General features: G+C 35.9%; 1 protein-coding gene across 4 annotated transcripts; it reads left to right on the top strand.

The window, feature by feature from the left end:
- Positions 1-2,592: 2,592 nt before the first annotated feature.
- Positions 2,593-14,558, top strand: LOC117409631 (fibroblast growth factor 18-like). Of its 4 annotated transcripts, none has more exons than XR_009309289.1 (6): positions 2,593-3,421; positions 3,569-3,605; positions 8,032-8,209; positions 9,837-9,943; positions 11,434-11,956; positions 13,981-14,558. XR_009309289.1 is itself a non-coding variant. In XM_059004100.1 (6 exons), the coding sequence occupies exons 1-5, from the start codon at positions 3,390-3,392 to the stop codon at positions 11,710-11,712; spliced, it is 633 nt and encodes a 210-aa protein (XP_058860083.1). In that variant the 5' UTR covers positions 2,593-3,389; the 3' UTR covers positions 11,713-11,733; positions 13,981-14,558. The 4 variants fall into 4 exon arrangements, 3 of the variants coding, with proteins under 3 accessions (XP_058860083.1, XP_058860092.1, XP_058860075.1); XM_059004100.1 differs by having other exon boundaries at positions 11,434-11,733; XM_059004109.1 differs by lacking the exon at positions 13,981-14,558 and having other exon boundaries at positions 8,032-8,200; positions 11,434-13,242.
- Positions 14,559-18,162: the final 3,604 nt, after the last annotated feature.

The raw sequence follows: 18,162 nt of genomic DNA, 5'->3' as shown, positions 1-18,162 counted from the left end.
GATAGTGCCAGCTTGGAGAACCCTGTATAAGCCACCACTGCCAAAAAGATCGGGGGATCTGCAGTGGAGGATCTTACATACCATCATTGCCGTTAACTCCTTTGTGAGCATCATAAACCCTGAGGTGAAAGATTCCTGTCCATTTTGTTCACAAAGGGAAACTGTTTACCATTGTTTTGTGTTTTGCACCAGATTAAAACCTCTGTTTGCTGCTCTGAAGGAATTGCTTGCTGGATTGGGTTTTGTGTTCTCTGAGGTGTCTTTTATTTTTGGTGTTAAGTATTATAAAAAGAGAAAGTACTCAATCCAGCTGGTGAATTTTTTTATTGGACAGGCCAAATTAGCAATTCTAAAGAGCAGAAAAAACAAAATGAATGACAGTTTAAATACTGATCCTTTTGTCATTTTTAGAATGCTTGTATTAACACGGGTTAGACTGGATTTTAATTTTTATAAAGCAATGCATAATATAGCAATGTTTGAGGAAGTCTGGTGTGTAGACAGTGTGTTGTGTGCTGTTAAGGATGGTGATCTGGAGGAGTATCTGTGATGTGAATTTTTATGTGTTCATAATATTTTATGTATTGTTTTGTTCACCTTGGGTGGATCTGAATTGATTTTGTGATGATATCTGTTTTATAAATATTGATTTTGTGTATTTTATTTAATTGTTAAATAAAGTTTTTTCAAAAAGTAAAAAAGTATCTATCTATCTATCTATCTATCTATCTATCTATCTATCTATCTATCTATCTATCTATCTATCTCATATTCTAAGTGCACTTAATGTAGATGGTTTAGGGATATCATACTCATACTGATTCCTAGGGCTTTTTATGACATCCATAATTAGATGTTCTTGGCGTTCTTTAAATGTTTGTATTTCATTTTTTAATGATTAAATTCTTAAATTTTAGTTCTAATTGTGTCTTGCTTACCACAGGCATATAACATATGGTAGTTTTTCTGTTGTTTACATGAACATAAAATACTGAAAGACGGATAGGTAGATAAATAGACAGAAATAGATAGATCTATTCTTCTACCTATATAGATGACCCCCGGTTCAAATCCTCACTGTGTGACCTTAAGCAAGTCACTTAACCTCCTTGTGCTCAGTCTTTCAGGTGAGATGTTGTTGTAAGTGACTCTGCAGCTGATGCATAGTTCACACACCCTAGTCTCTGTAAGTCGCCTTGGATAAAGACGTCTACTAAAAAAAATTAAAAAATTCTTAACCTTTCTGAATGCCCTGTTCATGTATTCATTTGATTGTAAGCAAGCATGTATTTATTTAATTGTAAATGATAAAATACAATATAATTATACACTAAATAAAACAATAAAAAGAAATACAAATAATTATAATCAAATAATTGTATTTGGATAAACATTATTCACAAATAGATCCTAAGTAGAACATACTAATAACCAATTTATTTTGGAGGTGTTAGGTGTTGTTGGCATGTTATTGTGAGTTCAGAGAGACCCTGAAACATTGATTCGCTGTCCTTCAGTTATGTAAATGCAGTATTAGGAATAGCACATTATCCAGCGCGAGAAGCTGAAAACCACTTGCATTTCTATGCTGTCTGGAACTAGAAAATCGAATCCGCAAACTGTACTCGGCCGTCTGATTATATTAAAGCGCGTTTTTAAAATGGAATGAGGCAGAACTACTTTCATTTTGGGCGCTCATTTCTTAATGAAAAAACAAACAAACAAAAAAAAAAAACAATACAAATGCTGCATATCTAATAGTAATTATTAATTCATTAGGTTATCGTAAACAAAATTTCAACAGAATTCATCCAATGACCTGCATTGCTTCGTTTACAGATTAGGCTATGTGGCAGCTATTTGATCACATACAGTATTTGTTATTTTTCACATTGTGTGAAGTTGGGTCAAGATCATGTTAGCATGCAAGTCATTTTATTATTTTCAAAAGTGTCGACCCTCTCTAAACACTAGGACAATAAGATATGGAAGATACATTTTATTTATTTATTTATTTATTTATTTATTTACAGATACAGTAACAATAATTACATCGAAAGAAAACGTTTTACAATTGTAGTTTATTAGTTTAAATGTAGGAGAGTTTATGTATTGCACACAGTTGGATCTAGTGGTTAATCAATTTTTACAATTGGTAGCCTACTAAAATGATATATTTATAAATAAAAAATATACATTTCACAAATCCAGTAATGCATCTCTCTCTCTCTCTCTCTCTCTCTCTCTCTCTCTCTCTCTCTCTCTCTCTCTCTCTTAAAAAAGATCATAAAAAGTCTATTGAACTTTCTTAATTTATTTTTTTCCTTTGAACCGTGATTAATATTAGATTCCTATTTCAAATTATTGATGCGTCTCCACTCCAGGCTTCTGCCATTTTTTTTTTTTTAAAGAAAGAAAATAAATGCACCTGCACAATACTCACGGGTAACTGTCAAGTTCTTCATTAACAACCCACAAAAACAAATGTACGACAAAAGAAATCCACTAATTTACCACCCAGTCCCTCCCCTCCCCAGCTAGTACTTTGAAAAACTACTCTCTCGAAATCTGTGTTGATGGCCTTCTTTAGATTGTCCTATCATAGGTAGAAATCATAGCCGCTCGACTCTCAAGTTTCCACCCACCAAGGGAATTTCGCTTAATTGTCTACCAAGAACTCCCTGCACCCAAATGCAAAGACATCATCCCGTTCTATGGAAGTAGGCTGTGATTTGCTTTGTTTTTTACATATACATTTCTTGGATACTTAAACTTCTAACTTCATGCGAGAAATCCAACCCCCGCTGTTCTTTTTCGTCCTTACCGTCTGTTTGTTCATTTTTTTGGTTAGATTTTTTTTTTTAAATGAAGTAACTGTCGTTAAATTAAAATGATCCGCGCAAGGTGTATATGTAGATGTCCCCTGCAGGTAAATTTGGAGCTGATGTTTCTCTGATTGGAAGCGCGCACACTTAAAGGGACAAAAAAACATACAAAACAAACAAACAAAAAAAAAAAACACTGGATTCTTTTTTCTTCAAGAGGAAACCTGGCAAGGCAAATATACAAGTTGATTTTTATTCACTTTCCAATTTATAGTGCTGTGGACGTGAATTGTAAAGATCTTTTTGTTTAAAGGGTTTCTTTTTTCTGTTTTTTTTTTTTTTTTTTTTTTTTTTTTGGCACGCTTATAAACAAGGAAGCGCCTATGTTGAACACACTGGTACTGTTTAACTTCATTAATTTATTCTTCCGCTGGGATTCAAGGAAATATTTATTGTAAAGAAGGCGGCGACTTTGTTTTTTTATTCCAGGTTTTTTTTTTATTATTATTAGTATTTATTTATTATTTTTTAGCGCTGTAAACAGGTGGATTTCGGCAACTCAAGATGCGTTATATTCCTTCACGGTTCATCTACTTGTAAGGATTCCATCTTTTTTATTCGGTTCGATTTATAAAACGTGTACATTCTTACCAATAGAAGTCGCTAAAACCAAACTTTTTTTAACTTCTTTTTATGGCTTGTAATTATACACGAATAATTGTGTTTCTATTTTGTCCCTCCAGGTGTTTACACTTATTAGTCCTCTACTTTCAAGTTCAGGTAGGTTGTCTTTTTATATAAATATTATTATTGATTTGTTTCCTTTTACAACCACTGTTATGTACCCTATGGTGTGTGTGTGTGTGTGTGTGTGTGTGTGTGTGTGTTTATATATATATATATATATATATATATATATATATATATATATATATATATATATATATATATATATATTACTTAATAAGCGTTGCACCAAGTAAACAATCATCGCGCAATTTATTTAATGGGCCTGCATAGACATGGGTCTGGGTTACTATTTATATGAATCAATTTGGTTTACTGGTGATTTAAATTTTTACTGTACCTGGTGTTGCATGTAGTTAGTGATGCTGTTGTCATTTTTAATGTCCTAACAACTAATACAGCGTTGAGCATAACTCAAAAGATTATACTGATAGTGTACTGTAGGATATGTATTATGTCACCCATTAAAACGGTATACATACACTCCACATGCACTGCTTTCATTCGACATCCAGGCTCGTGTAAAGGGGAACAATGAATATCCCATAAAACCGGACCATGACGACCTTACTATAAATTATGATTATTATTATTATTATTATTATTATTATTATTATTATTATTATTATTATACCCACGTCTATAGGCCTGTATTATTTAAAACCGCTTTCCTCGCTTCAAAAGTATTTTTGAAGTTATTGTTATTATAAAACGACATATTGGCCAAAAAATACCAAATAAAAGGTAAGGATTTTAATATATTACAAATATTCTGAATTACATCGGACTGAAGGTCACAGCTGTATCCTCGTGTCTATTTTAGGAAAAGGGAAGAGTCGCATAGTCTATATTGTCTTCTATAACCACAAATTAAAAATACACTGGTGATAATATAAATTCTAAAATATATTAGTCTATTCAAAATTAGCCTTAATATGTTCAATTTTCAAAGATTGTATTTTAACCTTTACAATTTTTAGTAATAACATATTTATAAATAGCTTTCACATTAAAACTAAGAATTTCAATAAGCGTTTTGATTAAAGTGGTTAGGCTATTTAACGTCTTCAAGTAGCCTAAATGTGTTTAAAATATATTTTTTTCAATTGTATTTACTTTATACTACGACTACGACTACTACTAATAATAATCCATATCAATTAATTTAGCGAATTTATTCAAACTAAAATATTGTTAGTTAGCCTACCGATTTGTGACTCTTCTAACTGGGGCATTTTCATATCATGTTACCAAATGTAGTTGTCAAGTTCACCATATTAAATCTGGTTATAAAACGTTCTTATTTGTATAAAGTAAGTATTTGCATATTCAATATGTTTTTAGCTTTAAGTAATTCAATTTGTTTTTCTTTTTAAAGAACAGCTAGCATTAGATGCTTTAGCTCTGGTTAACCTGGGAATGCTTTTCAAAACTTACCGCATGGCTTTTCAGTGTGCAGATTTACTGCACACTACCAGTTTACTCTCTCTCTCTCTCTCTCTCTCTCTCTCTCTCTCTCTCTCTCTCTCTATTTCTATTACCATGGCAACAGACCCTTAAACTGGAAAACAAAAATCCTGTTATGAGTTAAGTTCATACACAGATTGTCGACTCCCGTATTCACCGGGAGTCTCCCGTATTTTGGACATTTCTCCTGGACATCTCCCGGGACAGATTTTCTTCCGTATTTTGCTCAAAATTCTACTATTAAACCCCTTTATGTCAGCAAACCTGTCTGCAAAAGTCATGACCGGTGTGTGGTTACTGCAATTCCCGTCTGTACTTAGCAGGGTTTAGGACTCAGGGGAGCCCTGTGGCAGGCATGCATTTAGTGCGCGATGCAAGTTCACATACTTAGCTACACACCTGCACCATCCCCCTCGTCTCGCCCACGCCGCTGTACAGGGAAACAGTAAACAAGGTATCACGGATTGCACCACCCCCACTCCCGATTTTGTATTATTAAAAGTTGAAAGGTATGCATACGTATGTACATGGTTAATATGCATTTTTATCAGACTCCTACTACGTCATCACTGAACGCGCCACTTAATGTCAACAGATCATGTCGTATTTTGCGTTCAGAGGTTGAAATTGATTATTTCAGCAGCTACCTGAAAAAGACCTGGACATTTCACCTTGTCAGTAAAAAAAATATTGCGACGATTTTCAACAAATTTGCATAGCAGCGTAACCTGCGCAGACATAATGCAGTTTTCAGCAGCGCATCACAGTTTACACAAACAAAACGAAACTAGAAGCTGAGAAACATTTAATATATAAAATAATAATAGGGGTCAGAATATATTACACAAAACTATGTCTGTCATTAGTTTTGATCTAGCAACGACTCTCGTGCACTGCGGCTCAAAACGAACTTGAGACATATATTATTGTGTGGCAACATATTCTGACCCATATACACCACCCACTCGATATATCGCGGGTGTCGGGGATCAACATACATCCGCTATATCGAGGGCCGCGATATAGCGAGAGACCCATAGAAAAACAAATAGGCTAACAAATACTGTACAACCACTCCCTCGTTTTATCGGGGGCATCAGGGTCCTGTATAAATCATCTGCGCAACCTGCTTTTTCTCATTTTTTGTATAAAAAAGGCAGCACACTGTTTTAATTCGTACTGTGGAGGGTAATTGCTTCTCATCAACTTAAGTCTTCAATTAATTTCATGAGATGTCCTCTCCTTTCTCAAATGCACAAACCCGCTGCATTGAAAGAATCCATTCTCAACATAGAGGCTTGTTGCTAGGGAGCTGACGTCACTGCCCTGTGACTTTTGCTAGTGCATTGCTGCCATAAGTGAACACCTCGTTGGCTAAAATAAAAACCTCTTCAGCAAGTATATATTTGTGCAATGTATGTTTATATGATAACACTATGATATTAATGCTTTTTTAATTGTTTTGTATATTTTTGTTTGTGGTGTGCAGTACAAAATTATTATTATTATTATTATTTATTTCTTAGCAGACGCCCTTATCCAGGGCGACTTACAATTGTCACAAGATATCACATTATACATTATTTCACATTATACAGATATCACATTATTTTTACATACAATTACCCATTTATACAGTTGGGTTTTTACTGGAGCAATCTAGGTAAAGTACCTTGCTCAAGGGTACAACAGCAGTGTCCCCCACTGGGGATTGAACCCACAACCCTCCGGTCAAGGGTCCAGAGCCCTAACCACTACTCCACACTGCTGCCCAGTAATTCTAAGTGAAATTGCCTATGCATATTGCAGCTAAGGTATGTGCAGTTAGACTAAAAATGGGGAGCCAACTCCAGGACCGTCATATATCCAAATCTGCAGTATAGCGAGGGGCGATATAACGAGGGGTGGGTGTATTGCTTGCTTTCTTTCTTTCTTTCTTTCTTTCTTTTCTCTCTCTCTCTCTCTCTCTCTCTCTCTCTCTCTCTCTCTCTCTCTCTCTCTCTCTCTCTCTCTCTCTCTCCTTCCACTCTGGTCATGGTTATGTAGTTTGTGTTAAAAGGCCGTTCAGCTAGATTAAGTTAATAAACCCCCACCCAACCCCACCCCACCCCACCCCACATACACACGCCAACCCCACAGCGTTTGTTTAGGCTACCATTCCTCACAATTACATTTAATCAGAGGGATAGTTACTTAAAACAGTACAAATTAACCAATGACCTTTAACTGTATTGGGGAACCATTTCAAGGGTTAGATTAAAGCTGTCACTAGGGCTGTACAGCCAGCTTGTCAAGACTACCTGGCTTCCCATGCTGGAGACCTAAAACACATTATATATATATATATATATATATATATATATATATATATATATATATATATATATATATATATATAATATAATGAATGTACTGTGGTTAAAATAACAAAAAGTCTTGTGTATGTAGCATGTATATAATTACCCACCTGAGAAAAGCCACATGAAAGACGTGCACTATATAATTACTAAACAATACAGCTAGGGGATTAGTTCTTGGCAAGAGCACAGAAACCTAAAGTAGAATTTTTTTTTTTTTTTCCCCTGAATACCCAGATGGATCAATTGGCAGAAGCACACAAGGAGACTTGGAAAAGCACTTTTGGACAAAAGGGTTTTAGAGTTTATACCTCAGTGTCTCCTTGTCTCTCACCATTATTTTTATAGCTGAAGATAGTTATGCAGATATGTCCACTGATCCTGTCCCTATATTCAGCATTAGAGCTTGGAATAGCTGATAGCTTGGGATTCAAACAAGCCAGGCCTGGGAGAATTAAGTCAAAAAAGCTATTTTTTGTTTACCTATCTTTATTAATGGCTATGGTCAGCACCAATCTTTATGAAAGAAATCAAAATAATCTATAATGTCCAAAGTCTGAAAAGCAGAACCTCATTACTAATAATTATAATAACATTCCCTCAAACTGACATTACTGCCTTTTTTTGTTTTTAAGGAATCTCGGCAGACATCAGCAGATTTCCGTGTCTATGTTGAAAACCACACAAGGAACCCAGATGACCTGAGCCGCAAACAGGTCCGGATATATCAGCTTTACAGCCGGACCACTGGGAAGCACGTCCAGATCCTGGGGAAAAAGATCAACGCCAATGGGGACGATGGGGGCAAGTATGGTACGGGAGTGTTCTTGTGCAGTGAGACAGGCTGAACCAACTTACCCTCGGAATACATTGAATATTTGGTGCCCCTATCCTTATAGCAGATTTTAAAATTAACTAGACAGCAAAATAAACAAGAACCATAATGAAGAGATCATGGTATTATATGTAGTATTATGTCATTGTCGAATTCTGGGGTTAGCAACAACCACACCAACAAAGCTGTCTGAGAGGTGAAATGCTGCCAATATTTAACTGTACAATAGTTATTCCTTTAAGTAGTAAACTTTATACAATTCCCTTTGTTCAATAAAATTGTACAAGATATTATTTACATCATTTTCATTTTGGGATTAAAATACAACAGTGTTAGCAAACTTAAATTGTACAGTAGAGTAGAATTTAGTATATTTATGTGGTGCAAAAAATATACATTAACACCCCCCCACACACACATATGAAGTTTTTGTTCTGTGGCTTTTAAAAAAAAAACAAATCCTGGCGAGCGTATAGTATTTAATTTAGAAATATTAGGTTTCGTGGAGACTGCATTTGTATGTCATCGCACATGCTTGCTCCAGCATGAGTAGAAGCAGAGGCAGGCTTTCTCATGAGTCCTGCCAATGTGCCTCATGACCTGAAGAGGCCACCGTCTCCACCAGGGTGAGAGAACCTACTGTCTCTCATTAAAATTCAGGGCTTCTCTTCCTGAGCCAAGAAAGACACTCTGTTCCGTTAAATTACCAGCAATGCAGGCCAATTTCTGATGTGAAAATATGTGCCTCGTATGAATTATGTACAGTTTCAATCCAGTGTTACTGGATTGTATTGCATTTCATAAGAACTCCTGCCTATAATAATAATAATAATAATAATAATAATAATAATAATAATAATAATAATAATAATAATAATAATTCAGTCCAAAGTATAATGCACCTTAATAAATATTGAATGGTAACCACTGATACACTGGCATAAGCAGTATGAAACAGGTAAACAACTATATATTTGGAGCTCTAGGCCTTGAAATATTTCTACCCTAGAAGTTTAAAAAATGTGGAATACAAAATAAAATACTGCCTTGTTGTTACATAACTAGACTAACCTTTTCAGTTCAAAGCAAACTTGCATTGCAAGTGAAAGTGAGCAGTTGAATCTGCTGGCCTATGTTATGACTTTTGGTCTCACTTGTGTGGTAGATATAGAGATGGCCTATTCTAAGTTAAATCCCCAGCGAAGCAATACAATTCATGGAATTTGTTCTGAGTCCCTGAGGGCAACCTGTAATCCCTGGTGTGTTAAACAGATAGACAATCTTTAACCTTTTAATTGAGTGAACAAGTACTAAAGAGACTCTGATACATAATTCCAGGGCATCTGAACTGTTTAGAAAAGTTCAAGCTGATTTCATTCCCTGAAGCAGGGCTGGGATGTGTGAGTAAACCTGAAGCTCTATACAAAACAGGAAAAAAAGTGGAACAGTTAAGTAGTATATTTATACTATAAAACCAGTCCAACTACTGTTCAGACCAGCTTTGGTTCCACTCCGAAATGTCTGTGATTGTACAAGTGGGAATAAGTTGATTTTTACTCTTCTAACATTGACCTTTTACTAATTGTAGTATTTTATTATTATTAGCTCTGCTTGTGGTGGAAACAGAAACATTTGGAAGCCATATCCGAATAAAAGGAAAAGATACTGGTTACTACATTTGCATGAACAAAAGGGGAAAAATTATTGGAAAGGTAAGAATCTCTTAAATGATTATTTACAACGTGACCCATAACATAGATATGTGAGCCTAATGTTATACCTAGCTTTTTTTAGTACTACTATACAATATGTCTGCTTGACTTACTGTGTTATAATTTTACCTAAGAATCATTTGAAGCAAGTTCTCTTACTATATATGGGTAAGATACTGGATACCTTTTTGCACAGTGTCCCCCAGAGATCTCTCAAATCACAAATTATTGACAAAAGACTCCCTAAATAAATCATTTGAAAAGGGCCACTCTAATTGAAACAATAAGCTTTAGGTTCACAGTAGTTATCTGGGCAGAGCCCCAAATATTCTTTAAGTGGTCCCTGTTCAGAAATTTCAAAGGACAATTTGTTTGAAACTCTGTACAGAAAATAGGCTTAAAATTAGGAACCTAACTCTTACAGATGTTGGTTCTCGTTTGGTATATCAAGGTTGGAATCTCTTTTTAATTTATTTTCATTTTTTAACCCCAAACTAATAACTTGCTTGAACTTGCTTGTACATGATTAGTAAAAGTAAACAAGGCAGGAGTAGGACTCACAAACTTAAGCAAGAGTCAGTTTACATATCTCTGTAACATGTATACCCTGCTCAGTTACTAATCTTGGCATAGTTTGGAACAGCGACTAGAAACACATGTAGATTGTGCGGAAATTGCATCTTTTCGTATTTTGTTGCTATTAGTAAAATTGCTTTGTTTTTTGATGAGTTCCACTAGAGGTTGGCACACTTGAACAGGTTTAATCTTTTTTCAGCAGTTTATGAGTCCATACAAGTGGTTTGAGGTGAAAGAAACGCAATTATCCAAGTGGAATAGGGTACAAGCCACATAAATAGGTTTCTGTCTGGTTTGTGTGTCATTTCTGAGAAGCCACATTCACAATACATGAAAAGTAACCATTACACTACAAACACACCCGTGCAGAGCACACACACAAAATATGCTTCTTAGCAAAGAAGGGTATGGTTTAAAAACACAAGAAATAAACATTACAACAGTAGGCCCTCTGGCAAAATGTTCAGATTCTACTTCTCAAATGAGCAGTTATTATCCCAGACTGGTGGCAATAGATTCCAGGTAAAAAACATTATTTTTCAACCTTCCCACACCAGCCAGGCCACAAACACATTCTGAATAGAAAAGGAATAACAACTCCTTTATTCAGACATGAATAGCACATTCCTGCCTTTTCTGGCTTGGGTTGCTTGATTTGGGCTAAAAATACCAGAAAAAGACCCATTTTAAAGAGTTGGTACTTGGCAGAATGTTTATCTGTCTGTTCCTTTACTGCTACAGTGAAGAAGTGGGGTATTTTGCCTGCTTGGTTTCTGTGATGTGAAATTGATGCTTTTGCGAAGAGGTTAACTCAACTAGGTACATCCAAATCAGTGGGCTTATAAAATGATATTACCAACTGAATCACAGTTTGTTATAGATATTTTATTGTTTACCTTTTTCTGTTTCTGCAGCTCAATGGAAGGAACCAGGAGTGCGTCTTTGTGGAAGAAGTACTGGAGAATAACTACACTGCACTGGTGTCGGCTAAGTACAAAGGCTGGTACCTGGGATTCACTCGGAAAGGACGACCCAAAAAAGGCTCAAGGACCCAGCAGAATCAGCAGGAAGTTCACTTTATGAAACGGCACCCGAAGGGCAAAGTGGACCCACTACAGGAGTTCCGTTTCACCACAGTCACCAAACGGACTCGCAGGGCACGACGCTTAAAAGTCAAGTCCAACTCAAACTGAAACATGAAAAAGAATCCCAGGGTATGTGTGTCAAAGGAATACTCAACCACCTTGCCTATATATCCCATGGGGGAAAAAAACAGAAAACAAAACAAAAATAAATAAAAACTGAAAATATGTTTTATTTTTATACATAAGGAGTCGGGAATTGTTCCGATGTGCTGGATTTTTGTGGGCTGTTTATTATTATTTATATTGAACAGAACGAACATTTGTCATTACCTTGCTGTTTCTACTTCTAAAGGTAATGCCAGAAGAACAAACAGGTTTTTGTTTTTTTTTTGGAGGTATTGGAAACTCCTTTAGAGTCACTGACTATATTTGTATCTGTGGAGAGTACCAGCGAGTCGATGAGTCTCTTTATATTCAGTTGGGTTAGATGCAATGGAGCCCAGAAGGAAAAGATGCAAGCCCATGATATTCACCTTAGCTAGCTCTTTAGATATAAGTGCAATACTTTGTAAAGGGCCCTTTTACAGAAGAGGTTACTAATGAAAGTTATTCTGGGTCCCCAAACTCCAAACTTCCCTGCCTCCCTTTACTTGTTTTTTTTATCATGATTTGAAGTCAGATGTTGTAGCTAACACATACAGACTAGCCTAAGTTGTGTAATGATAGACAAAGTGATTCAAGTTCATTATAAATTGAAAGCTGTTGGTAACGTTAATGGAAGGGGCCTTAAGTAAGGGCTTCGATAAATGACTGCACATTCATCCACCTCAGTGTTTATGTAGCTGAGCAATAATAGCACACACTGTTTAGAGAGGAAACAAAGAGGCTGGACCAAGAGGACTCTTTCCTGGAAGGGCATCAGTCCATTTGAGATCATAGTTTTCCTTCCAACTTTATTGACCAATTGTACATTATTTATTACATTGGAAAATAGGCAGGGGGTAGTTTTATACCTCAGGTATATTTGTATTAATTTATTAAAAAGTACTTATTTTGGAGAAGAATATATGCCAAACCAAATACTTCCATATATGTAATGCGTATTATAGTTAGATATTATATCAGTCACACCATCCAATGACAATCCTGCCTCTATTTTCCATGATTAACAGCACCTGTAAGTTAGTTACTATGTAAGTGATACACTGTCTTACAGTGAGGCATTCACATACATATAGTATGTTATAGTACATATGCGTATCATCATAGCTCTTTCCATTGCGGTTTTTACCGCTGAATCCAAAACTGAAAAGATCATATTTACTATCTGTTTAAGACTAAATACAGGCAGAGGGTGATTGGAGCTTAGGGGGCCGAAATAGACTGGTGAACTAAGTGGGCCATTATAAAAATGATTTGGTCCTGACGTTGGTATGGCTGTATCGTTAACTCATCTGCCGAGGGACACTGTGTATTGTGTATGAGATGCTACCAACAACTTGACACATTTATGATGTATGCAAACAGTTTTATGACTTTTATGACTATTATTAAATATTTATTGCTTTGTAAATACATCCTGATGAATTTATATGGCCTCTGTTAATAAAGTGAGGAGTATATTTAATATATATATATATATATATATATATATATATATATATATATATATATATATATATATATATATATATAATTGTTTTCTATTTTGTCTGTTGCTTACTGTGTTGCTTACTGTGTTACCAAAATAGTGGAGGTAGGGCATGTCCTTTCATAATAGTTACATAATCTTCAGACCTTTATGCATATTAATGGGTTATATTTAAAACAGTCTTAAAAGAAAGAGGTAAGATGTCATTTGCACTTTCCCATCACCATTCACATGCTGGTATGCACAGCTGATGACAGCTGGAAATCATGTAACTCAATGATGATTTATGATGAAAAATCTATTCTTTATTATTGATAAATTCCTAACCTTCATCTCTGTCTCTGTCCATTTTTTCTTCTTTTTCCACCATCATATTTTACTGTATTTTAGGCCCACTATTTAAAACAGTGGACACATTTGCTTTAATGTTAAAATACATCTTGTGTTTGAAAAGTAGCATTTCTGGGAAACTTTGATTTGAAACAAACATTTGTTGTCAATTGATAGTTTACAATATTCCATTCTACTGACCTTTTTTCTTCAGCATTGTATTTGAAATTTGGCTAGGCAACCTGGCTTTAACATTGGTTCTATGTGAGAAATGGCATCACTTTGGGTTGAGATTAAATGATTTCCTCAAGCCACAAGCCATGACAAGCTAGCAAAATAAATTAATAAATCACCTGTTTTCTTATTTTACCTCAATTTTTTTCTCCCCAATTTAGAATGTCCAATTAAGTTCCTTCACCGCAACAATTCCCCACAACAGGCCAGGATAAATGAAGGTCAGTGGGCGTCCTGCAAGCTCAACAGCGGATGCCAGTGAGGTACCAGTCCCTGGAGGACAAAAGGCCAGCCCCGCAGGTGTCCACTTGAGCTCCTCAGGCGCCTTGCCAGTGGGGGCTGCTGTAGTGTGGTGAGGTGAAACAGTCCCTGACAATTCTGCTTTCTCAACCTGTAGGAGCCAATGCTCTTTGTGGGATCCCAGCCAGAACACAACCCTACACCCCTTGTCTGTATGACTAAACCCCACAGTTAAACTGATATAGGTTGAACATTGTTTTATTGTCAAACCTGTAGAAAGGCATTGAATATTTTATTGTTTATTTATTTATGTTTCACTCCTAACTCAAAATCCCAACCCACTCAAAAGAGTTGTGCATTATCTATACATAAATAGCACACTCTTCAATCACAATAAAAATGTAGTATATCAGACACTTCTGTTGAATTTCTTCCAAATAAACAACATGGGGGGAAAAAAATGAACTGAAAGGAGAGATGGATTTTGGGTTATTTTGTACAACTGCACATATATATATATATATATATATATATATATATATATATAATTTTTATGTAGAATATTTCAGAAATTACACATTGTTACATTGTTGTAGAGCTCTTTATACTGTTCAGTCATTCTGTTCTTGTTAAACTCTTCCTTAAAAACCAAACTTGCACGGCAGGATACCTTTATAAGACTGGATAAGCGTGTCGTCAGTATGGTCCAGCTGCACACCTTCCATGAACCAGAACAGTGGTTTGTAAGCATTTGAAAATCTATTGACACAAAAGACAGGCAAAGACAAACAGACTCCGACTGTGTGGAAGGAAGCAAGCATTACTTTTCAGAGTATCAATAGCTCCAAAAAAAAAGAAGGAATGCAAACATAATCCACACGCAAACCTCCCAAAATGACTGTCCCCCTGCCTGCCATTCTCTTGGGTGTATTTTCTTTATAAATATCCCAAACCTGTTAAAAACTGTTATTATTATTATTTTTTTTTTACTGTGTGAATGTTGTTGTACGCCTCATGTTTGCAAACAAATATTTGAAACATTTTTTTCACTTTCAAGAAAATGGATCAGGAATGTGGAGCAGCATTCCATGGTCTCAGTAACTGACTTAAAAATGTTTTGTACTCTGCCACTGTTTACAGTAACCGTCAGACTGAGAGATGGCAGTTTTAGGAAAAAAATGTCTTTTGTTTAAGTTCCCACTGATGTTATCAAACCTCTCCAGTGCAGCTACCTACATCAGCCAAAGAGGCCGGCCCGCCATTGGTTTATAAAGCCTGCTAATCACAGAGCTTTTTAGGGGTGAAAATGATAAAGCTGCAACTCATAAGGTCATAACTTTTATCATGTTTAGGAGAGAATTCACCTCGATTGAGCATTTCAAATGAATACCCTTATTGCAATGGTGCCTTCAAGATCTATTCCTGTCTGGGTTTTTGTTCCAATCAGGTCCTAAATTAGTTAACTGACCCTTTGGTTCAACTAACTAATTTAGGACCTGACTCCAACTTAATTCACATGATGATTACTATCGGACATGAGATTGACTTGATAACTTTTGCCATGTGCATTATTCAGGTAGCTCACTCTTTATGTTTCATCTAGCTTCAAGGACTGTCCAGTCTTCAAAAATCAGCCAAAGATATGTGCTCAATAGAATTTTTTTTATATTATGGACACCTGTCCACTAGGAACTTGGCCAAGACCTATCAAAATGAATTCCACACAGGCAGACAACCAGTCTTTTGATAGCAATGACCTTTGGTCACTGGAGAATTGGTCTGCAATCAAATCAGTGACTTATAGAGGAAAGGCTTCAAATCAAATTGCCAGTCCACTGAGTCGCAAAGCCCCCCTTCCGTCCTTCTCAGGAGTCGCATGCACTGGCTGCAAGCTTTGTCTAAGAAAAGGGGTTTCCCAGGGAACGTGGGTACCTAGATGATTTCACAATACAAGGTAATGTTATGTATGTATATATGTATGTATATAAGTATATTTTTAGTATATGTTTATGTATTATTATTACTATTATATATTTTGACACTAAACCTTAAGTATATGTAAAAGGGTTTTGACCTTAAGCAACCAAATATTCTGTATAAGGAAGAATGAAACAACAAAACATAAAGAACAAACCTAACAAGCTGGAATGAGAGAAAAATAAACATTTTCACTAGCCAAATTAGATATAGATAGAATAATAGATGGGCTTCTGTGAGTTATAGGAAAATAATTCCATAAAGGGTTTCTAATACATGGATACCCTTGTGATGCTGATATTAAAGAAGACGAGGTTCAGCAGTACATTTGTTTGTTTGTTTTTTTAAAGTAGTGTTTCAGTGCTGTACAGATGTTCTATGTCATTATTCGTTAGTGCTTCAGTTTTATTTGGATGATTGCCTTTACCTTGTTTTAATTTCTCGTTCCTCTCTAGTTTCTCTGAGATATGAATGTACCAGCTTTACATCATTTTTTTAAAACGTATTCTCATTTTGTTGATCATTAATGAACATTTCTGTACTGTGGGTGTTGCTGAGTGATTGAAAACAAAACATTTTGTGTTTGAATTGAAAGTAATCTCGAGAAGTCGAATGGGTCAAAGTTCATGTATATTTTCCTCGAGAGGAATTTTCACTTTCTAACGTCACTACTGTGGTATTATCACTTTTTTTTCAAATGGCTCAGGATGCAAATATAGCCTTCATCCATGTATGTATATATATATATATATATATATATATATATATATATATATATATATATATATATATATACAGACGTGCTCAAATTTGTTGGTACCCCTCCACAAAAAACGAAGAATGCACAATTTTTTCTGAAATAACTTGAAACTGACAAAAGTAATTGGCATCCACCATTGTTTATTCCATATTTAATAGAAATCAGACTTTGCTTTTGATTTTTTATTCAACATAATATTGTAAATAATAAAACAAATGAAAATGGCATGGACAAAAATGATGGGACTGCTAACCTAATATTTTGTTGCACAACCTTTAGAGGCAATCACTGCAATCAAACGTTTTCTGTAGCTCTCAATGAGACTTCTGCACCTGTTAACAGGTAGTTTGGCCCACTCTTCCTGAGCAAACTGCTCCAGCTGTCTCAGGTTTGATGGGTGCCTTCTCCAGACAGCAAGTTTCAGCTCTTTCCATAGATGCTCGATAGGATTCAGATCAGGACTCATAGAAGGCCACTTCAGAATAGTCCAATGTTTTGTTCTTATCCATTCTTGGATGCTTTTAGCTGTATGTTTTGGGTCATTATCCTGTTGGAGGACCCATGACCTGCGACTGAGACAGAGCTTTCTGACACTGGGCAGTACGTTTCGCTCCAGAATGCCTTGATAGTCTTGAGATTTCATTGTGCCCTGCACAGATTCAAGGCACCCTGTGCCAGGCGCAGCAAAGCAGCCCCAAAACATAACCGAGCCTCCTCCATGTTTCACTGTAGGTATGGTGTTCTTTGAAAGCTTCATTTTTTCGTCTGTGAACATAGAGCTGATGTGACTTGCCAAAAAGCTCCAGTTTTGACTCATCTGTCCAAAGGACATTCTCCCAGAAGGATTGTGGCTTGTCAATATGCATTTTAGCAAATTCCAGTCTGGCTTTTTTATGTTTTTCTTTCAAAAGTGGAGTCCTCCTGGGTCTTCTTCCATGGAGCCCACTTTCGCTCAAAAAGCGACGGAGGGTGCGATCAGAAACTGACGTATCTTCACCTTGGAATTCAGCTTGTATCTCTTTGGCAGTTATCCTTGGTTCTTTTTCTACCATTCGCACTATCCTTCTGTTCACTCTGCGGTCGATTTTCCACTTGCGGCCGCGCCCAGGGAGGTTGGCTACAGTTCCATGGACCTTAAACTTCTTAATAATATTTGCAACTGTTGTCACAGGAACATCAAGCTGCTTGGAGATGGTCTTGTAGCCTTTACCTTTACCATGCTTGTCTATTATTTTCTTTCTGATCTCCTCAGACAACTCTCTCCTTTGCTTTCTCTGGGGTCCATGTTCAGTGTGGTGCACACAATGATACCAAACAGCACAGTGACTACTTTTCTCCATTTAAATAGGCTGAATGAGTGATTACA

The sequence above is a fragment of the Acipenser ruthenus genome, chromosome 2 (genome assembly GCF_902713425.1).
Source record: "Acipenser ruthenus chromosome 2, fAciRut3.2 maternal haplotype, whole genome shotgun sequence".
NCBI classification, from domain to species: Eukaryota; Metazoa; Chordata; class Actinopteri; order Acipenseriformes; family Acipenseridae; genus Acipenser; species Acipenser ruthenus.
The sequence above is the reverse complement of the archived record's forward strand: the minus strand, read 5'-3'. Positions and strand labels throughout refer to the sequence as shown.